This window comes from Amborella trichopoda, chromosome 3, assembly GCF_054954075.1.
Source record: "Amborella trichopoda isolate Santa Cruz 75 chromosome 3, AtrichopodaSantaCruz75HAP2 v2.0, whole genome shotgun sequence".
Classification (NCBI taxonomy): Eukaryota; Viridiplantae; Streptophyta; class Magnoliopsida; order Amborellales; family Amborellaceae; genus Amborella; species Amborella trichopoda.
Window position 1 is genome coordinate 47,375,235 of NC_142338.1, and position 23,882 is coordinate 47,399,116.

Sequence of the window (23,882 nt, forward strand, 5' to 3'; positions counted from 1 at the left end):
GCTTTTGTCCATTTGAAGTACATGAGGCCAGCTCAGGGTAGGGTGTGTGTGTGGCATTTAATTGGAGTAGGGCCTTGTAAAGAGCCTTAGAGTAGGACATCTACTTTAAGGGGTTACCTATAATAAGTACTTCCACAATTAATTTAATTACCATTTGTAATCTAATTAGAAATAAATGGTTGATCTAATTGGTAAAAGAAACATCTTTTCAATTAGCAATTCACATGCTAATAAAGGAGAGTATTATTGACATTATGCCTGAACTAATGCGTGATCCTCAAATTTGAAGGATATTTGTTTGGGTGAAAAATAATGGATTGCATCACACATTCATCTTGCTAGTATGTTAATTAAGCCCATTAAAAACACGAATTACAAAAGCAAGGATTTTATATGGTAGTATTATGCTTATTAAAAGCCAAAAAAAAAAGAAGACAAAATTAAACAACTATAAAAACAATATAGAATGAGTTAAGCATATGGTGAAAAAATTATAGTGTTGATCATAAAAAATTATAAATGTTAATTTTAACATAAATTCTAAGCAAGAACATCTACAATGGAGCGCACCAAACATTGAATTCTAAGCAAGAACATCTACAATGGGGCGCACCAAACACTTGCCAGTTGTTAATAAATGGAGGGGACATGGCTCCAAAGAATTTTGTGTTCTGACTTGGGTTTGATGGGTTAATGGATGGAGAAAGGTTCAACACTACATCCCAAATTTGATACCGAGTTACCACCCCATGTTTGATTCCCACCGAAAGACTGCCAGGAAGAAATAAAATTGTAGGCAGGTGAGGTGCATTTGTTTAGGGCATGGCCTTTAATACAGGATATCGACCCAAACATTATCTCGAAAAGTGAAATAGTTGCTCGATCGCAAACTCACGTCTTTTTTTTGACAATATTCCATAACTTTATTGCTCACAAGCGAATTACAATAAACTCACACAAGAAGAACATTGGAAACAATCAGTGATTGCAAAGAAACACCTATTTTAGCCTAAGACTCGGCTACGTCATTGTCCTCTCTGTAGACATGTCTATGTGTGACATTCATACCATGCACAATCTCTATAATTTTCAGCCACTTTGATCTTATTCTCTATGGAGGTCTTGAGGTAAGGTTACGCCAATATATAACATTCAAAGAGTCCCCTTGATGTTACAAGATTGTTGGATATGCTGCTCCTTAATGATTCAAGCACTTTAATACTATTATCAATTCCGCTTCATTTGCAGTTTTATCACCACATGCACTTCCATAATAAAAAATAATCTCACTACAGTAATTTCTCACGATTCCCCCCATTCCAGCTGGTCTCAGAATACCCAACAAACTACCATCACAATTCAACGTAATGATTCCTACCACCGGAGCTTCCCAACACCCTTTCGGTCTCGTCTTTACAACTCTCCGCATCATAAGATTGGTCACATTCACTTCCAAATCCATCCTTTATAATAAAACCAATTCCATAAGGTGTGTTGTATCCGTTTTTGTACCATTTTCATTATCACCACCTCAAAAACCCGTGTATTTCTTTCTAACCATACCTCCCATAATACAACAGTGTTACGATTTAAAAACCCTCTTAGATGCGGAAACAAGAATCCCAAAGTTGGATCCCAACAAGATCGTGTATTTATCCAGCTAAAAACAAAATAGGAGAGAGAACGAACCATAATACGAGAAATAAAACATGAAACCCACACACCACAAGAACACAGAGATTTACGTGGTTCATCCCAGAAGGGCTACATTAATCCATTATACCAATAAAAGTTACATTACAGATTTTGGGACACAGAGTTACCTCTCTAACTTTCGACAAAACCCAGTCGAGAAAACCTTTTTAGACCCAGTCTCCCGATCGGCACCATTGTCAATCTCTCATCTCTATTCCACAGCTAAAACATTGTCCAAGAATATACCATCTCCATTCCACAGCTAAACCACTGTTCAAGAGGAGAACCTTGAGAGTAACTGGGACTTTCTCTCTCTAACGGGGAAACCACCCAAAATCTTCAGGAGAACTTCTTCTCTACAACAAACCAGAATCTCAATTTACCAGAGGCACATCTGTGGCGTTTCTCCACCTCAAATAAAACGCTCGCATACTTTGTGATGTGGTTTTTTTCAACTGAATGCGCAAACACTAGCCTTGTACTGAACCGTGCGCTTTGATACCACTTGTTAAGATTTAAGAGCCCTCTTAGATGCGGAACAAGAATCTCAAAGTTAGATCCCACCTAGATCAGTGTACTTATCCAGCTAGAAACAAAACAGGAGAGAGCACGAGCCATAATACGAGAAATAAAGCATGAAACATACACACGCCACGACAAAGAGATTTACGTGATTCACCCCAAAAGGGCTACATGGATGTGACATACTGAAATCTACTATACCAATGAAAATTACATTACAGATTTTAGGACAGAGAGTTATCTCTCTAACTCTCGACAAAACCCAGTCGAGCTAAGCCTTTTAGATCCAGTCTCTTGATCGACACCATCGTCAATCTCTCATCTCTATTTCATAACTAAACCACTGTCTAGGATGAGAACCTTGAGAGCAACCAAAACTTCCTTTCTCTAAAGAGGGAAACCACCCAAAATCTTTATGGGAACTGCTTCTCTACAAGAAACAAGCCTCTCAATTTACAAGAGGCACATCCGTGGCGTTTCTCTCCACAGGAAGCTTTCTTCTCTCTAAAGGAGGCCTTACCGATGTTGACAAGGCCCTCTCTTCTCTCTAAAGGAGGCCTTACCGATGCTGATAACGCCCTGCCTCTCTCTCTAGAATAAGCTACCTTTATATGGTGACTCAAATAGGACACACATAATTCTCTGCACTTTCATCCCATATATATAAGGTTAGGTGTCCACATCAAATAAGAAACTTCTCATAAATGTTACATATATCTCAAGAACCAAGAGATATATCCCAAAGTCCTAATCTTTTTGGATTTTTATTTCCTTTAAAAAAATTATAAATATTAATCTCAATCCCACATAATATGGGATTTTCGTATATGGGTGATTTTGTATATCACTATATCCAACAAGCAGCTTTCTCAATATGAAAAATTATACTCCACACCTTTGACAACCACACTTCTCAAGCACCTTCTCATGAACTTGAATAAGTAACATTCTAAAGCTAAAAAAAATAAGATATTGAATCAACATTTCAAATATGCAAGATGCAAGACATATTTCCAACATTGATATAAATTTATTCTCTTAGTAAAAGCGAGGCCCCGAGGCTCTTATTCTTCTTTTTTTCCCTATTGATTAGGGACCTTGGGAGGTTTGGAACACCATAACACGTTGCAACTTAACCACCATCCAAAGACATCAGGTACTATTGTTTTTTGTAAGTTTTTGAGGTATAAGGATAGGGATTGTCTACCAAGAGATTATTTATCTTTTGTATATAGAAGACACAATCATTCAAACTCATTAGATGTCAAATTAGATGGCTTGGGGTGAGTTATGAAATCTGATATATATATTTTTTGAACTTTGTATCTATTTAATGACACTCTTACTCATTTTGAAATTTAAGGGACGAGAGTGATTGTGACCTCCAAGTACAAAAGATCGATGCTCTCTTCGTAGACAATTTTGGTGGGACAATTGATAATACATATCGGATAGTTTTTATTTTGTAAATTATTTTGATGTGAAATTTGGTCTGTACCCACTTCTCATAAGGATACCTAATTAAAATGGAAAAAATATCTCTAAAAAATAAATAATCAAAATATTACATAAATTTTAAAGGTGTTGTGGTCATTGTATTTTTCAAAAATATGTTTATTTATTTATATTAACTATACCCTTGTCAATCGACACATGCCCTAAATCTCATGTCCAAATAATTTACGAAAATTAAATATAAATAAATGTTAGACGTGACATTTGTCATTGAATCGACCAATCATCCATTCAGATCAGTCGACAATTTATTCAGAAGAGCGGTCACATGTGTCTTATACGTTGCTGGTGCCCTCTGAAGAAAGCTTCCCTCACAGAAAAAACTTGCGGCTTCCTCATCCTTGAGTTCTCTCTCTCTCTCTTCGTTGAAACACTTTCTCTGCCTTCCTTTCCCCCTGTTTTTCTTTGTTTAATTCCCCCCCATGGTTATCTTTTAACCTTATTTCCTTTGAGACGTCTTTAAATTCTTATCGCATACCAACTGAAAAATGTCAGTTTCATGGAACCGCACCTAAAAGATCAAAATTTCTGTAATCAAAATATGATTAAAATGAAGAAAATTTATCAAGTTAGTCACAAGATGTGAATAATTTAACATCTTAATCATAGCTTTTACTTTATTTTCATAGTACCCATAAGAAATACATGATCTTGAGTTAGAATATTGCCACATGAGTAGAATGCTAAATAGTTCATCTATATTTTGATAAAGGGAAATGACCTCTTGAAACCCTCCCCCACCATGTATAAGACCCCAACGGATCACTATTAAATTTGACACAAATCTCTAAAATATTCAAATCCTACACCCATACAATTATTTTTCTAACTATCTGAACCAAATTTAATGACCATTCTTTGAAATCCTAAATATATGGATGTAGGAAGATCTCATAGGATCATTACTCTTTGATAAACGTACCTTAAAAATAACTATTCTAACCAATGAATATGTCCTTTACGAGATTTTTCATATCAAACCAAAAGAATTGATAAGATGGTTGGCTTTTAAAAAAAAAACGTTCCCACCAAAAATTCATTAAGTGCATAATTTTTTGAGTAGAAACTAAGTCATTTGCTCCCTCGTTGAATCTCTAAGCACATTTGTCTATAAGAGTATTTTCACATCAACTAGCCACCAATTGGTGTGACAAAATGTACTGAGACCAATTGGTGTGACAAAACGTACTGAGACCAATTGGTGTGAAATAACTTCACACTTAATTACATGAGGGAGATTTTTCATGCAAAAAGTATTTTCACGTACACCAAAAGTGCAATGCCCACATTGTAATAAAGTAATTTTGAAAAGGACACAGCACTGCTGCCTAAAAATTTCAATCTTGGCATGATATACCATAAAATTAATTAATATGTAAAGATGTGATTACTGATACAGATGCAGAACCACATTCCCCAGTTGATCTTTAACCAGACAATAATAAAGAGGACAACGAAATTGAGAACACAAATCTCATCGCCCTTCCCACGTTCTCTTTTATCAAAAGAATCAGGTGAGGTTAAGTCCATCTTTCCGCCAAAAATATCGTCATCTGCATTAGGTCAGGTGCGATCTCTCTCTCTCTCTCTTCCAATGGATGGTATGCTACAAGGAGGCAAGGAACTCTTCTTTTCGTAAATGTTTCTAAGTGAAAGGTAAGGAGGCCATTCCTCGGGTAAAATCAATCATCATCATCATTAAATGTAATCTTGGTGGACTTCAGGGCATCTTTGCCAATTTCTTTGAAGTGTGCTCCATATAGCTTTGATTCCTGCATTGAGATGAAGAGACTTAACTGTTTCTAAAGAATATCCAATTACCCTCAAGAAACATAAAACGACTCCTGTAAGAAGGCTTGAAGCCCGCATCATATGCCAGTTTTTTAGATGATTTTTTGTTTGTTTTAATCATTAGTTATTCAGATGAGCATGGAGAAGGCAAAAACAACATTTAATATGGAATAAAGAATCAAAAGGGTATAATGATACTTTATACCTTTTTCTTCACATGAGTGCCAAATTTTAGGAGAGCCTCAGGCACCACCTGCCCAGCTTCCCTGAGGACATTCACAAGCTCTCCAGCAAGACCCTGAAATCATGCAACCTCATGTCTCTAACCAGAAGGGAGCAATAAGGCATAAAAATTAAAAGTAACTTCTAAAGCTCAAAAAAATATAATTTTTTGTTTATTTATGAAGAAAACCAAAATCTCGAAAACATTTGAGTACCTTATTCTCCTGGGTAAAGAAGGTATGGGCAACTCCCTTCTTGCCAGCACGCCCTGTTCTCCCTATCCTATGGACATAGTCCTCTGTAGTGAGAGGAAAGCTGTAATTGATCACCACTTCAACACTGGGAATGTCTAATCCTCGAGAAGCCACATCAGTGGCAATCTGTCAAAAATCCACCAGTCAAATTGGATGTACGTAGTCAGGGAGTGAGAGAGAAAGAGAGAGAGCACTTATACAAAAAAAAAACAACACTTGGGGAAGGGGAAATCCGCAGTTTTTGCCACCAGAATTTTTTTAATGGCCTCACTACAACCATAGTTTGAGATATTTCAAAATTGCTACCCCAGTATCCTGATTCTCTTATTTATGAATTTTTTCAATGGCCTCACTACAACCATAGTTTGAGATATTCCAAATTTGCTACCCAGGTATCCTGATTCTCTTATTTATGAATTTTTTCAAATAAATTTATTCCAAAATTGCTCTTAATCTTACTTAGTTTAATTGTTTCCCCAAAAGAAAAATATCTTTCATGGCTACCTCTGACGACCACCACAACGACCAACTCCCTGACACAACAATGCCACTCCTAACTTTACCACCAGTTTGCCCATCGGCTTTTCACAGTAAACCATCTACTTAGACTATGAAACATGAAAGGCAGTGTATGATAAATCAATCAGCTCTGACTTATTACATCATATTGCCATTTTAATGGAAAATAGTGACATTTCTGAAAGGTAGCAGGACGTTATTGAGAGCAATAATGTAGTGAAGATGCATGGCAAGTTTTGAACTTCATAGGTAAAAAGAGGCTATTCTCATACTCTTCTTATCTAAAAATATCTAATTATTGGCAACTTAATGATGAAATAATGGAAATTATGGTAAAAATTCAATTTAAAGGATGGCAACTCACCATGAGAGGGCATTTTCCCTCCTTGAATAAAGAAAGAGACTTAGTTCGGTCCTGCTGAGCTTTGTCTCCATGCACAGACACAACCTTCCATCCCCTTCGAATTATAATGGAATAAAAAAAAAGACATCAATATATTTGCCACAATTAGTCTCAGTTTTACAACATTTCCACCACTGGAAGTTCACAGTGCTTATGTCATTCCGAAGGAAATTTGATAAAACTTTAGAAGCAATGGCATGCACTAAACAAAGCATAAATATCAGCAACCGTAAAAAGAAGCAATCAGCTTAAACTATACCTTCTTTGAAGCATAGTTTCAACCCGAACTGCTTCTTTCTTATACAAGACAAAGACCAAGACTTTGTTCCTGTCACAAAGGTGTCAGGCAGGTAGCAAGAGTTGAGATCAATAAAAAGAAAACATAAGAATCACTAGTGGCCATGTTCATTTCCTTCAAATGACTCGATATCCCTCCATGATAGTGGAAAATGGCTAACAAATATTTAGGACATTACAAATGTAAGCCTATTTTGCCACTAAATGTTGCATCAATAGATAAGGTAATACCAAATTATGAAAATCGCATCAATAGATAAGGTACCCCAGCCAAGCACGGATTTCGTAATTTAAGTCATCTGGGTTATTTTGTAAAACTAGCTGCTTGTCTCCTCAATGCATGAACAAAGAAAGTCGAGAGCTCACAGTAGACAGAAGAAAAATAATTAGTTATAGTTTCCATATGACATGGTTGGTGCTTTCCAAAAGGGCAGTCACGGTCAAACATCAAAAATTATAAACCTCTAAAAAGCCAAAGCCATCTTAAAATCCTTTTTTATAATAGAAAACTCCCTTAATTGGCCATATGAAACAGTATTTCTTGTGAACATATCAAAAAGCAGTCTGAAAAACCTAATCAATTATGAGCCAAGTGGTTGTTAGAAACAGTGGCACAAGTATAATCTTGATGTAATGGGTTTTAAACTTTTTTTCTCCAGTTGCACACGTATAATCTTGATGGAATGGGTTTCAAACTTTTTTTCACTTCTACTAATTTTTTTAGTTATTAAAAATTAAATTTAGGTTATATGGTCTTTTATTTATTTAAGTTAGGGTATTCGTGTCTTTTTTATTCTAGATAATTGAGGAGTAGATTTGGAAGTTTTCTTTAAAAATGAAGGACTAGGATCTAATATCGATTAGTTCATTGAAAAAGATAAAGTACCAAGGAGAATGGTGGAATTCATCACCGACTATTCAAGTAGTCTTTGAAGGATGCGATAAATACAACAAGCTCGAGGTCGAGCTTATCCCAACCCTCGGAGAATGATGTAATCGAATTTTAAAAAAATTTCTCTTTGACTAACTTCTTTTAGATACTAAATGTAAATTTAGATACATGGTCTTTTATTTATTCAAGTTAGAGTATTTGTATCTTTTTTTTTATTGTAAAGAATTGAGGGATAGAATTGGAAGTTTGATTCTTAAATGATAAAGGGCTAGGATTTAATATTAGTTAGGGTTTCTTAGGGAGCAAGTTGGGTTTAGGGGTTTCATTATATAAATATACATGTTTAAGAATTGGACAAAGAAGAAGAGAAGAAAAATTGAGTTTGGGTGTTATGAAAAGATCTTTTGGTGTAGACTCCTCCACAAACCCTAAGAGAGTATAATCTCTCATTCCTTTAATTTTATTTTTAGTTTTCTGATTTATGTATTTTATCTCTCCTCTTCCCTACATCAAATCCATAGCAGTACCTCTGGGACTGGTGGTATTTGTCCAGCAAGGAGATCAAGCGTGTATCTCGTGAACGCTCGTCCAAGACCTAGAGGTGAAAAATATATATAACATGAATAACACAAAATAGCTCACATAAAGAGACTTCCTTGATAGTGAAAGCTAGTAATTTTAGCACAAAGTACTTCTTTCAGGGTACCTCTACTATCTGCATAACATCATGGTTTGCAGCTAAATCCTCCGAACCCACGACAACCTGGAAGCAAATAAATTGAAATGTTTAATTGAAGATACTAGCAATCCAGTAACATAAATAACCAAGAAACTAATCTTGACAGGATATCGATCAAGACAAACAAACCTTCACAGGACTTGGATCCATAAATTCTTGAGCTAATTGATGAACAGCAAGAGGCCATGTTGCACTAAACATGACTGTCTGACGAGCTGCATGAATAAAGAATGTTTCAGATTGCTGTAGGAATTTCCATGGTAGCTAACAATTATATTAAATGTGCCTATATTTTTTGAGGATAAACAAAGCTAGGAACACACAACAGAACAAATCATCTCATGCTTAAAAGTAATAATTTGGGGAGTTGAAGTCCAAGACACAAGTCAACAAATTATGCAAACAACACAACTGGACAGAAGTTATTTCGTTCATGTCAAAAACCTATCAATGTGCTACGTACATGGTGTAATATGCATATATCATGAGTATCTAAACATTTGTGATTTGATTCAAGAGGTTCATTAGAGACCTCCCATGATGCCAAAAGATTACTCAAGGATGAAAATTTTCAAGAAGTTTGTCAAGAGATCTTTTCGTGGAAGACTCTCAAGGATCACGAATAAAAAATAAGCCATGACTCTTTGGAGAGCTTGTGTGATTGAGCATGCCAGGCACATTAGTTGTATGTTAGCAGTTGGCACAAAACACAACTGAAAGTGGGAAGGTCCATGCCCAGGCCCCATGGCACTAGCACACACTTTTCCTTTTAAATACCATATTTACAGCCCAAACATGGAAGAAAGTTCTGGCTTCGTCTCAAATCATACACCAATGTGTCATTGGGTCAATGTTATATATTTCTAACTTTTGAGAGATAAGAAGCGTGTCATAAAATCTGACCTTAAAACTCCTAATGGACAGTGCAATGTCTTGGTTACTGCTGAATTCTAATTGAGCAGAATCCATGACCTTATCTAGGATTCTAGGTTTGGCAGATTGCTACCTCTTGGATACATATTTTCTACAGATTTGAAGGTCAACTATCAAATATAAAGCTCATGTTCTAAAAATTAACAACTGCATTCTTCTTGTAACATATTTAGCTTCGACCACCAGTTTATCACTACTAAACAAAAGATAGTGACCAGCCATGCATACCAATCGCAGAGACATAATTAGATTAGGAAGGGTGGGGATAGGAAGATCAATATAAATATGTGAGGTACTTACAAATAAAAAAAGGGGAATGATTTCATGCAACGGTTTTATAAGAAAACAATATGCTAGGGTTATTTGTTTGACCCCAATTTCTAAATATATGCTCTTTACATTTAGATGAACAAGACAAAAGCAAAACAAACTTAAAAGTGCACCCTAAGAAGTGTTTCTTTAACCCACTAAACATAGGCTATCCATTTGGTAAGATGCTTAGATCTATGCCTTAGAAGGAACTTTTCCTTCACCAAATTTTGCAGATGGCTTTGTTATCATTAGATTAACAATGTTAAAAAAGAAGAAACTGTTTTTGATTAACAATGTTAAGGTCTAAATCTTAAATTCATCAAATGGGGGGTCAAGGTTCATTATTTGGACTGAGCTCATTTTCACTATATGTAAGGTGCAAATTTAATTATTTTTTTGGGATTGATTGTTGGGATGAAGAGAGTGCCTATGCAAATTTAGGGTGCCACAGATATGGTCGTCTAAAAGTGCAGCTTCATTATATTACAATGACAAGGTGACATGAAATCATTCCCCCAAAAAAAAAATGCTATGAGGAATTAAATAACTTAAACCTCACAAGGATATAATATATGATAATCACATATCCTTGTAACTGAGAACATCCCTAACATAGGTAATAAAGTATAAAGAAAAGAAAAAGCAGACCATTGAATTCCAGCCTTCTACAAATATTCCTAATGAATCAGGCGGGCACAAATGACTACGTATGACTATGTAGCATAATGAGTTCCCTTCAATCTTAGTTCGGGATAAGAGAAAAGGTCTGATGAAATGACAGAGGAAATACCAGTGGATGAATTGTTGTGACCCAAGTTTATTTTTTCTATTTGTAACAAATAACTTAGTCAAAGTAGGAGTATAAGCAGAACAAAGGAAATAAAAGTTCTAAGGTAATGAAATACTCCGTGACCTCACTTGCTCCTAGCTGCACATCAGCCATACAATCACCTACCATGTATAACCACATGCATAAATAAACAAACCTGACCAAGCATATTAAAAAGATTCAGCAGAAAGTATTAACTGGTCATACAATCAAATCTCCAGCAAATAATCAAGTAGCATGAGAGAAAAAGGCCATACTAAAGTTTCTGTGTCAGCAAAACCAGACCAGAAAGACCACATAGCCATAAAGACCAGTGATACACAGAGATGACTTCTAATGTTTCAACATTAAAGATTTTAAAAATCATGTTCCAGATTGCAAGAAACTGTCCTTCGATATAGAGAAAAAGAAAATGCAAACTAAAGCATTAGCATTTGAAATTTGAAAACAGTACATACAACGGCAAGTTTGGCTCAGTATGGAGCGCACTTCTGGTTCAAATCCCATATCAAGCATTCGATCTGCTTCATCCAAAACCTACAAATTGTCAACAATTATAGCTTCAAACAAGAGTAAAGAGACATTAAGTTATGCAAGAGCATTACGTCCAAGTCCCAAGCAACCCCCGAATTAGTTTGGACATAGGTTGCATGGAGAAATTTAAATAGAGCTAAAATTACAAATAACATCTGTTAAAGGGGAGAAAACAGCAGCTAAATGTGCTAGGAATATCCATTTATCTAAATGGTGGATACGAAATATTGAAGAAGTGAAATGGAACCAATTTGTGTTGTACCAGATGAAAAATGCAAAAACACAATTAATTTAGGAAAAAGAAGAAAAGCATAAACCTAACATTATCAATGATCTGAGCATTGCATTGAGTTTTTTTTTCCATGAAGCTAAATTATGCGTTTTACAGTATAAGAGACATTTGGAGCAATGATTGTCATGAAGGCCAAATATCAAGGAAGGAGAACACTCCCAATAAAAAGTTCATCTCTACATTCCTACTCTATAGCCAAGAGAGTATGTGACTGTGTGACATCAAAAAGAACATACACGGGTCTAAGACATCCAAGATTTCTTTCGAAACAATCTCAATATTCCCATCACAGATATTCTTTTTTTAGTTCAATATTTGCCCCACAAGGTTATTCCATGGAAGAAGTTAAAGTGGCAGGACTAGAAGAGATGTCAAGAACTTTTGAAGTTTGCAGCAAGGATCAAGGCAATTCCAGAATGAAGAATCTGATGGCACCAACTATGGGTTCTTAAAGTTTTGATGGCAGCTCTAACTGAAATCCAAACCTTATTGGTCTTGGTAATGTGATTACCTAGGCATTGAATGCACTCCGACAGAAGTTGAAGCATTGTCAGAGGATATTCAGTTCTAGGCAAGTCAGTTCATCAAAATTGCAATAATCAAGGTGAATTGTCAACTACTGTCATGTAGTTGAGGAAAAAGTCTCCATGCTCAGGGTGAATTAGTGGCATGATGGCATCTCCGATGAGATTTTTGAATTGACAAATAATCAATTAAAGTGAGCAATATAAGTCATGTGGTAACAGAAAGGTAAATTCATGGCATGTGGTCTGATTAATCTAGGTTTCTCAGAAGTGGATAAGAGTCTCTAGGATTCATGTATTAATGTGTTTCCCCTTTTGAATGAAATTGTTATTCATTTAACAAAACATAAAGAAACCAACAATGAAGTATCTGTGCTATATTTAATGACTATTCCACCGTACATTACACTAACGCAATCTGTTTGCACCGATGTTTTAAAAAACAGACCAGTGGGGCGGATCATCTACCCCCGATCCCCATCCATATCGGCTAGATCGGCGCAGATTGTTCTTGGATCATCCGGAATGGTGACCAATAAAATATTTAAAAATAAATCAAATAAAACTAAAAATTAAAATAGAGGTTTATGGGGTGGGGATTTAAGGGGGAACCAAGTACAACATTAGATAAGCTTAAAGAGAAAAGAAAAAGAATGAAAATGGGGATTTTAGGGGGGACCGGGTCCCATAACATCCCGGAACCGGTTTGGTCCCAACCATTTCCACATCCACATCACCGATCTGGATTGGAAATTGCCGGGTTTTAAAACACCGTCTTCACACCCTTTCACTGTACTTCTATGAAACTTGCACATCAATAAAAAGGACTGCTTCACCATATTCCTCAAAAGCTTCACCATGAACATGATTCACTATTCAATGAGCATCTTAGTTCAAGACTTTGTACCCGAAGTAAAAGCCACCAAGGCATTTGCCCTTAAAAACACTAAATAGTTACTCAGTTAACAAAGGAGAAAACCATTACAAATAACTTATTTGATATAAATAGTGCTATCAGCAGGAATTCATTGTAGACTAAGTGACTAACAAAAAAACAGAATCAATGGTTGCTTTTTCTAGATCATGCTTCACTTACCACGAATGAGACCTCCTCAAGGCAGCACAGACCAGCCTCCATTAGATCTTTCAATCTACCAGGAGTTCCAATAACAATCTCCTAAAATGCAAATGAGAAGAAAAACGTCATTTAAATTGAGAGATCAAATTTAACAGCAAACTGTAGGGTGTGGCGGGGTTCCACATGCCTAACTAAAACTAGCAGCTGTCTTATAAAAATGTTAACGTTGCATCAATTCCCCAGCAGGCAAAACACATAAAATAGAGTCACAATCAGAACCCAAATAAAAGAAAATAGAAAATCTGAAAAAGTAAATAAGACAAAATATCAAAAAGGAATTTTTGGCTCAAGAATAAAAGCATTTATGCAAGCATTTCTAATGGAAAATATATAACTTCTTTACAACATCTAGTTTCACTATAACAAATTTACTGATCCTCCTCTTTTACATTATAAACATAAAAAATAGATTTGTTCCAGAAAGAGGTCAAGAAACTTCTTACAACACCAGATTTCAAAGAAGATATTTGTGGTCCTTTGGAAGTTCCTCCGTACAAGCATACACATTTTATGTCACAGGGCTTCCCAGCATCAGAAAGAACGTCTGCAATCTGTCCCAAGAAAGGACCACATTAAACTTCCAGTATAACTGAATGCCAAATATGGGTTTGTCATAGACTCTAGCATGTCGACAAGAATAACATGAATACAAAAGAAGCAGGTCAGAATAAGTAAAATTACTTCAATAGGCTTAGGCTCACACGAGCAAAGCCACCAGAAGGTTCTAAGATTCAACTTTGAAGGCAGCTCCTACAGGACCCCAAGGTCATCCAAGGTGGGGGTCATAATTAAAGATAGCACCTGCAGGACACTTGATGCCTTTTTTCGGCTTATTGCCATTTGTACAGAAGCAAGAGCTCTTTTGAAAGCCTTAACATATATATTTGTTTTCCTCTAAGATCCTGTAAATATGATTGGGTCTTCAATAGTAATGACTAATGACAGAGGACTAGGATTTTCCTATCAGATGTAGGAAGATCAAGGAGATTTCCCAGCTCATATATCTTTTAATAGGGGACGCTTTTCCACTCCCTTAACCTTTATTTTTCCTGATGTATTCTGTTTTTGGACTTATTTTACAGGATTATTGTCATTAATACATCATTCTTCAGTTGTGCCCTTTAGTTGCATTCAATGCAACTTGATATAAACCTTCTACTTTTGTAATATAATGGAAGTAAAGAGAAAATCAATATCTTGTTACACTTCAAAGGTAAACATAAGTATTGGATTCAGATTTATGACCAAAGATCAATGCAACAAACAATGGTTATTGAGAACAAACGAGAGGTTTACTTCCAGACTCAGCAAGCTTCCAAGTCTGAGTCAGACTCCCTGACTTGTTTGAACACTGGTCCAAATAGACCTGCCCTGAGAACAAACTTTAGGGAGGAACACATGCGAATGAAATAACACTTCAATATACCAGGGTATCTTGAAGGAGACTTCAATGAAGTCCTCTAATCCACTGAAAATAACAGAGGATCCATCACATCCAGCATGGAAGGATTTTTCATCTTTCATCAGCACCCATAAACTGTTAGAAATCCCTCTAAATAGAGCCCAAATAACTTGATCAAACTTGAACCACAACAACATTTCGTTCTCACCGAACTAGATTCATTCATAGCATCCACAGATTGGAAATCCCTTCCAAAACACCCTTCAGATCATTCCTCATCCTCCTTGACCCTTCCAAAACCCACTTCAGATCATTATCTTATCCTTCGAGGTTGATGGACAGGCTGGATTGGAGCCACGTAAGAAGCAGCAGCTCCTTAAACTAAAGCTAAAACATTGGAATCGCAATGTGTTTGTTGCTGCAAAAACATAAAGCATAACCTTCTCCATGCCATTGTCGATCTGGATTGCCTACTGAAGAAACCAGGTATTTACTGCACAATAAAAATATGCCATAATTGAGGCAAAAGTGACCCTGCAACAGACACTACAAGAGGAGATCTTTTGGCTGAAGCGATCTAGGGCAGAGTGGACTAGAGAAGGAGACCTAAGCACAAAATTTTGCCACAAGATTTATCAACAATGAGGCAATAGTATTCAACATGCAAAGGTGAATGACCGGACTATTGGAGGACACAAGGTAGTGGAAAGAGAAATTGTTAGCTTGTTTACATGGCTCTTCAGAGCTGACCGAATTAAGGGACCCAGTTCAGAGAACGTTAGCTTTGAGTGTCACAAGCAGAACAGAAAATTTGCTAAGAGAAACCCTTGCAATAACCAAGGTGAGGAAAGTTGTAATGGAGCATGGACTGGACAAAGCCCAGGGCCAGATGGGTTCCCAATTGCTATATTTCAAGACCACAGCTTTATAAATCCCCAATCACGATCAGGATTGGAGCGTGATTAGGCCGATTCCCTCCCATAATTGGGAATCCTTTTTTTTATGATTTAAAATTTAAATCATCAAAGAAACATAAGAAAGATGGCTCTATACGGCCTTTATTTCTTTTCCCCCTTTTTTTTTGTTGGTCTTTGTTGGATTGCCAACCTGAACAATCCAGATCAGCCGAATAGGCAGGTCCAGACTGACCACCTAGCCAATCCATTTTTCTGAACCTTGTTCACGACTATTGGGAATTAATGCATGAGACGTACTTGCAAAACATGGATCATCGACCTAGAATTCTATGCGCAACACCTTCCTCAATCTCTCCATTCTCATGGATTATCGACCTCGAACATCGAAAATTATCTCTTTTAAGTACTTCTTGGCCATAAATCTTGACAATTATCTTGTTAGTACTCCTATTATTACTAAATTTGTTCGTTTAAGTCATCCAGCATAAATATGGCACTAATACACTTGTTGGTTTCGACGAGCCTCCAATGCATTGAGGGGTATTGCTATTGTTTGCTAAGACTTCATAAGTCTACTAGATAAAATGGGGCAATGGATCATATACTAAAATTATCTTTGGGTAGGATACGAATTTGTGGCCAGCAAATTGGGTGGAGAGCTGGAATAAAGTCACAATATGGAGTCCTGAATTTAGGTGAAACTTAAGAGATAATGACTATAGTCCATAGCTACTGGGAATGGAACCGAATCAGATCTAGGATTGAGACCACAAGAACGTGACAAGTAGGAAGCCCCTATGGTACATACAATGGTCCATAAATCCTAAAATCTAAAAATCTCATTCCCAATATGAGGGATGTGGAGGAGTTTGATCCAAAATTAATTGGGATCGAATGGTAAATTTTACATGACCAAGCTCCATTTGGTTAAAAATCAATGCCCCAAGAATACTAACTAGTGTAGTAGTATAATATATACCACTATATTATATACCATACTGCTATACAATACTACAGTGTTATATACTATACGACAATGTTGTGCACTATTCTGCTATACCATATGCTCCATCATCATCATCATCATCATCATTTTAGCATTTTTCCAACTAATTGTCGGCTACATAAATCTTGGTTCTCCATTCTGCTATATTAAAGGCCATATCCTCAGTGAGGCCATAAGTCCCCATATCTTTTCGGACTACTTCCAACCACATCCTTTGGGGCCTACGCCTTGCCTTTTTCAGTCCATCTACTTAAACTAACTCGCACCTCCTAACAAGCGTTATACTTGTTCAACTCCACACATGGCCAGCCCACCTAAGTCTACTCTCTCATTTTATCGCCTATTGGCGCCACGCCTAAATTATCTTGAATAGATTCATTTCGAATTTTATCCTTTCTTATCTTGCTACTCATCCATCTCAACATCTACATCTCCGCTACATTCATTCTATGGGTATATCGTTTTTTGTCAGCCCAACATTTCGCCCCATAGAGCAAAGCTGGTCTCACCGTGGTCCTATAGAACTTACCCTTCAGCCTCATTGGTATGCAGCGATCAAATAAAATTCCAGTTGCACATTTCCACTTCGCCTACCTAGCTCTAATTTGGTGTGCGACATCTTCCTTGATCTCTCCATTTTGCTGAATTATCGACCCGAGATATCGAAAGTGTGGTCTTTTTTGTACTTTCTGTCTGTCAATCTTGACTACAGCCTCGTCTCTATTCTTATTATTACTAAACTTGCACTCCATATACTATGTCTTAGTCCGACTAATTTTGAAACCTTTGGATTCTAGAGCATCCCTCCAAAGTTGTAACTTTGTGTTGATGTGGTTTCGAGTCTCATTAATTAAAACTATGTCATCTACGAACAACATGCACCACGGTACCTCATCCTATAAGTACCTCATCCTGTAGCATTGCTGTCAGTAATATATAATATAATATTGTATATATTATATAGTTGTAAGTAGTGAATATGCGAAGTCACTACTTACAACTATGGAATATATACAATATTATATTATATATTACTGAAGTATACAACAATGCTAGACTTTATTATATTGCTATATCATACTACTAACTAAACCACACTGCTATACTAGTTTATACTGCTACATTATACTACAATGCTAAGGAATATGGATCTTCTGTAAATTGGGATCTCAATTACTAATAGGAAAGATCAAGATTCCAAAGTTTAAAAAATGCAGAAGAGCAAGATTCCCTTCCCTAGCATGCAGGAACGAGATTCTGGATGTAATCAAGCCCTTGGTTGGAAGATCCGTAACTATGCCACAAACTAACTGCGAAGGAATAGGGTTGACTCCATTATCTAGATCTCCAACAACAAAGGTAACTTCACTATAAGGTCAATGTACAATTCTTTTCAAATTTTGTGAAACTTTTGAAAACTAAAAAAACAAATACAAAATAAGCATCGAATTCCCTCTTTGGGGTTTATATTCAAAATCAATGCTACATCCTTCCAGAGCATCGATGGATGCGATATTAATTATATCTGAAAACCTCTTATTCTCTAGATTTCATGGAAAGAAAAGGATAGAAATTAAGAAAAAGAAAAAAAATCACATTATACCTCGTCATCTTCTCTATTTTTTATTCTCTTCCTTAAAAGCTTTTGTCTCTCTCTCTCTCTTGACTTCTCTTGAATGAGTCTCAAAGCTTTCTCCTTCTGAGAAATATGTACTTCTCTCCCATCACCCTTCCTCCCTCCTCTTTTTCTTCTGAAAAGATTTTGGGAGGTTTCCATAACAACCAAGGAGTTGCCATGTGGCAAGGTATATAGCCAGAGAGATGGAATGACTATCTTCTTTTAAATTTGACAGATGGGATTGCATAACTTGCCATGGGTGCGTCATCCCACTGTAATGTTCAGAATGACAAAACTGCCACTAAACCAAGCATTCAGGTTTGGGTATGAGAATTCTGGTTTTTCACCATCTTAAGACATTTTGGGCTTTGGACGATACCATGTTCTAAGTTCTAACCGTATTTAAGGGCTAGAGAAATTTCCAGAGTGGAGAGCCATAGGTTCATCAAGTTTATGGACATGCCATCCACTGGCGTTCTCACCGCAATTCAACACTTCGAGTAAGTTCTACGGAAGTTATCACAAATATACCTTAATTTTCGTCTATTTAGAAAAAAAACCTTCAACTTTCATAAACCTCGCCCACACCTTTTTTTTTCAATTTTGGACTTTTTTTTACTAAAATAACCTTTACGGTGGTCGTATTACCGTGAAGCACCATTACGGTACTTTAAGTACCATAAAAACTAACCAGTGTTATATGGCATTTTATATACCGTAAGGAGTTGAAGTATTATTACGACACTCGAAATGACGTAATAGTATCGTACCCCATAAACCCTACCCGAAACCGTTTTCTCCTTTACGGTTGTGTTTGTATTTATCTTTTCTTTAATTCTTTTTAAATTTATCTCTTTTTTCTCTCTCTAAGTATTTTTAATATTTATCTCATCTTTCTCTCTAAACCGCCTGAGAGAGAAAGATTTAGATAGAGAAAGAAGAGATAAATATTAAAAAGAAGTAGACAGAGAAAGAAAAGATAAATATAAAAAGAATTTGAGAAAGAAAGAAGAGATAAATACAAAAAGAACCGTAAAGGAGAAATTACGGTTCTATTTGCATTTCTCTTCTTTCTCTCTCTATTTCTTTTATATTTATCTTTTATTTCTCTCTCTACTACTTTTTAATATTTACTTTTCTTTCTCTCTCTAAACCGTCGGATAGAGAAAGATTTAGAGAGAAAACATTTAGAGAGAGACAGAAGAGATAAATATTAAAAAGAATTAGAGAGAGAGAGAGAAGAGATAAATATAAAAAAAATCAGAGAGAAAAAGAAGAGATAAACACAAACAGAACCATAAAGGAGAAAAGGGTTCAAGTACGGTTTATAGGGTGCAATACTATTACAGCATTTCAAGTGCCATAATAATACTTCAACTCCTTACGGTATATAAAATGCTATTTAACATGGGTTAGTTTTTACGGTACCTAAAGTACCGTAATGGTGCTTCACGGTAATATGACTACCGTGAAGGTTATTTTGGTCAAAAAACGCCCAAAATTAAAGAAAAAAGGTGTGGGCAAGGTTTACGAAAGTTGAGGGTTTTTTCTAAATAGACGAAAATTAAGGTATATTTGTCATACTTTCCCTAATTTCTAGAATGCAAAAACATTAGGCCACATAAAACAATGTTTTAAAATGTGGAACACAATTCTGATGCGGTCAAGGAGCCAATGCAGCAATGAGGCTCGACTCAGTTCAGATGTGGGTGCATCACCTGTTGCGGTCAATAAATATAAAAAAATTCCAAAAAATCTTAAAAAATAGACTAATCCATGGAAAAAAAAGGCAGAGGTGATTTATGTGATAGTAGGTATTTAATTTATTCATTAACTCCAATATTATCAGTTGTCGGAGACTGTGAATCCCCTAATTAATGACATTAAAAAATAGAAACTAAAAACTTAAAAGTACTTTATAAAAGGCATCAGAAGACATCATATTATCATCATTCATGAACATCAAAAAACCATACCAACTTTTGACAAATCCTCATCATCAAATAATTGAAATTCATCAATTATATCTTTTTTATTTCCTTTTCTTCTAATCTTTTTGTTTTTTTAAGCTATCCATGTATCCTCTAATCTTCAGTAGCATGTACGCATGCTTTGACATTCCCATTAATACCAGCTACATGTTATTTTCGTCTGAAAGTACCCCCTATACAAATATTTCTAGAAAGCATACAAATAATGTAATTTCAATCTTTTGGATTTTTGAGTTTTGGATATTTCCAAGCCGGATCCTTGTTACCAGTGTTCCAAAAAACACGGGGCAGCACCTAGGCGGCAGGGGGTCTAGGCCACCCAGTGCTTTGGCAGCGGCCCAAAACCTGGGCATCCTAGTTCAAAAGGGGGCAAGGGGTATCTACTAATCATGTTTTAGGTCTAGATTTTGCATAAAAAATGCATTTTTTCTAATCCAAACAAAAAAACCACAAAAAATACCCAACATGATGGGTATTTTTGCACCTACGTGGGTGTAGTCCCCTGGGTGCCCGCCTAAGTGGGGTACTAGGAGGGGGCCTATGGTCCCTAGGCGGGCGCCTAAGGACAGCCAGTTTAGTTGGTCCATCATTAAGCACCTAGGAATTTGTTGGCTTTCACAGCCAATAAGAGCTTGGGCAGTCATTTTCTATGGTCCTTACTATCATTAAGCACTTAGGCATTATTACAGATTTTCACCGCCATCAATCACTTGGGCATTTTGGGTGATTCTCACAGCGAATATGCACATAAGCGTGATGTTAAGGGTATAAAAACCCAGCAAACAATAACACCCTCACTCAACCCCCCCCCCCCCCCCTCTCCTTCTTGACCCAGCTAAAGCTCGAAGAGTTTGGCCCTTTTCCCAAGCCGCCAAAAACTATGGATTTCTTTTGGCTCGAAGCCCTCAACAAGACCACACAGTGGAGAATCTTCAGAACAGAAGATTACCATCTTCAAGGGAGAAATTGAGTCTGTGAATTGTAAACTATTGCATGACAAAAGTAACTGCTGAGTTGTGGTCCTACTTTCTTCAATAATCAGTTTCATTTGGTCCTCGCCCGCCTCAGAGGAGGAAATTGAGTCTGTGATATTGTGTATTATTGCATCACAATGTTACCATTGAGGAGTGGTCCTACTTTCTTCAATAATCCATTTCAATTGGCCTAGGCTCGCCTCAGTTGATGAGCTCCTAACTAAATGGATTTCTCCCCTCCCCCCCCCCCCTCCGTCAAAAGGCATGATCCTTTGAAGGCTCAGCATGACGGCAGTCATAATTCCACTATAAATCGAACACAACAATAGGACGTTTTTGAGCCTAAGAGGCAAGCATAAACAAACTTAAATAGAAAATCAAGACAAAAGTAGTGGCTTAGGTGAAAGCTAAAAAAGAATTATGGGGTTTCTTGGTGATAGACATTATTGGAACCAGTTTTTTATAACAACTAGATCGTTTGGACTCCACCACCACACATAATTTCAGTTGGAGCTCTCTTAGAAACCCGGGGCCCAAGGGAATATGAGGTGTCTTTCATTCTCCTCAGGCGGTGCACTGTTGAAGTTTTCCAGCCTGCTGGATTTTGCAACTCCACTGAGGCCGAAACCAAAGCCCTACTGTTTGAACTCAGATTGTATTCATCATCTAGGATCCCCTCACAAAAGGAGACTAGTTTTATCATTTAGGCTAGAAAGGAGTCATTTGCCCATGGGCACGGCATCAATCCTTTGATTAAGTTTTGACCCTTGCAAAAAAAAAAATAATTGGGGTCTAATTTAATCACTGATTGCAAGAAGAAAAATCGCTATCGGACACATCAGCAAAAGGAATGAATAGACCTTCCCTTTCAATTGTGGACTGCCTTGAAATTTTTACAATTTGGCTCATATCATTATACATGTACATCTTATCGCTATCCATGAAATTACATATTTAACAACAACAAATAAATAATTCTTAAAGTACAGGCCTGGCAGACTTACTTGTTGAGCAAGCTCCCTTGTTGGTGAGAGTACAAGGCAAAGAGGAAGTGACCTCTTTGAGTGCTTTCTGTTCTCCTTTTGCAGTATATGCATGAGAGCGGGAACACCAAATGCCAAAGTTTTTCCTGGAAAAACACATCAAATAGGCAACTAAATAATGAAAGCTAGAACACAAAAACTAGTGTATCTCCGTGAATAGGACCCTGACGAACAAATAAGCCCAAAAAAGGCAAAAACACAAAACGGATAGGTCCCAAGATTTGCGGAATAAACTGCATTATAAAAGCAATGTGTTAATCGGTAGACCAAGAACATGGCTCTTGGAATGTTATAACCAACAAACTCAGTTAGAAAATCAATTAAGTTTGTAGTTCCCATTAAAATTTATTACATGATTACAAAAGTAACATGACTCAATGTTGTGAAACCACCTGAACCAGTTGCGGCTATCCCAATAAAATCCCGGCCATCCAGAAGGAACGGCCATGAGTGAGATTGAATTGGTGATGGTTTGCTGAAACCCTTGCAACACTCCATGACAGTGTCTGGAAGCTTTGCCTCCTCAAAACACTTCAATGCAGTGTATTTTGATTCCTTGATGCATCTTCCTGATACAATCACTCCATCATCAGATGTCTCGTCGTCGAGCTTCAAACTGTTGCCGTTTTTCTGGCTCTCTTCTTGAACTTCAGCAACATCCAAATCATTTGATTCCCCCTTTATCTTCTTCTTTTTCTTCAGCTTATTGTTCTCTTTGATCACTTCATGTATTTGACCAGACTCTCCATCTCCTCTCTTCTTAATCTTCTTCTTCTGATGAATTTCTCCATTTTCGCAGTGATAATCATCTGCATTTTTACTCAGGGCCAAATCCTCGTGCAAGGTTCCAACTGCGGTCACATTACCATCAACTTCCTTGTGAAATCCATTAGTCTCCAACCCTAATTCCTGGTTTATCCACTTCTTCTTCTCTTTGTCCTTTTTACTCTGAACTATTTCTGGGGTTTCTTCCCGGTTTTCATCTGCAACTTTGGCCTTCAATTCTCGATCTGGAAACTTCCGCTTCTTCTTGTCGCTTTGAGAGGATTCTAGGGTTTGAGGATCCTCTGTAACCTCAGAATCGAGCTTCCTACCCATTGTTGAGGAGTGAGAAAAGCCAACTCAGTGTAAAAGTAGCAGAGAACAACAATTTTAAAATTAGGGCTTTCGAGAGGTTTACATAGCGCAAGGAATTGGCGGATATCAATGGGAATATTTGATGGAAATGACCAAAAGGGCCTTAACTTTCTAATAATGGCGGGAGCATCGAAATTGCGCCTGGAGTATGGTCCAGTACCAAAGAGTGAGCGGTGAGACAATTGTCATGGAAAATAGAGTAATATTAAAAACAAAACCTTATTATCAATTGTGACCATCTTTTCTAGGGGTAAATTGCCTTCGTGTATCCTTATTTTTAGGGTAGAAAATGTTTTTAAAAATATTTTTACTTGAAAAAAATTTATATGGTTAAATATGAGAATTGCTGTCATGTGAAAGAAATTTTTGTGAGAATAGCTGTC

General features: G+C 36.6%; 1 protein-coding gene across 2 annotated transcripts; it reads right to left on the reverse strand.

Moving 5' to 3' along the window:
* Positions 1 to 5,057: 5,057 nt before the first annotated feature.
* Positions 5,058 to 23,510, reverse strand: STRS1 (DEA(D/H)-box RNA helicase family protein). Of its 2 annotated transcripts, XM_006854028.4 has the most exons (13): positions 22,755 to 23,510; positions 22,324 to 22,448; positions 13,855 to 13,962; positions 13,370 to 13,450; positions 11,382 to 11,460; positions 8,979 to 9,064; positions 8,817 to 8,873; positions 8,638 to 8,705; positions 7,181 to 7,249; positions 6,883 to 6,976; positions 5,961 to 6,125; positions 5,729 to 5,821; positions 5,058 to 5,504 (listed from the first exon to the last, which is right to left on the reverse strand). In XM_006854028.4, exons 1-13 carry the CDS (start codon positions 23,458 to 23,460, stop codon positions 5,415 to 5,417), a joined length of 1,821 nt encoding a protein of 606 aa, XP_006854090.1. In that variant the 5' UTR covers positions 23,461 to 23,510; the 3' UTR covers positions 5,058 to 5,414. The 2 variants fall into 2 exon arrangements, with proteins under 2 accessions (XP_006854090.1, XP_088717120.1); XM_088860994.1 differs by lacking the exon at positions 13,855 to 13,962.
* Positions 23,511 to 23,882: the final 372 nt, after the last annotated feature.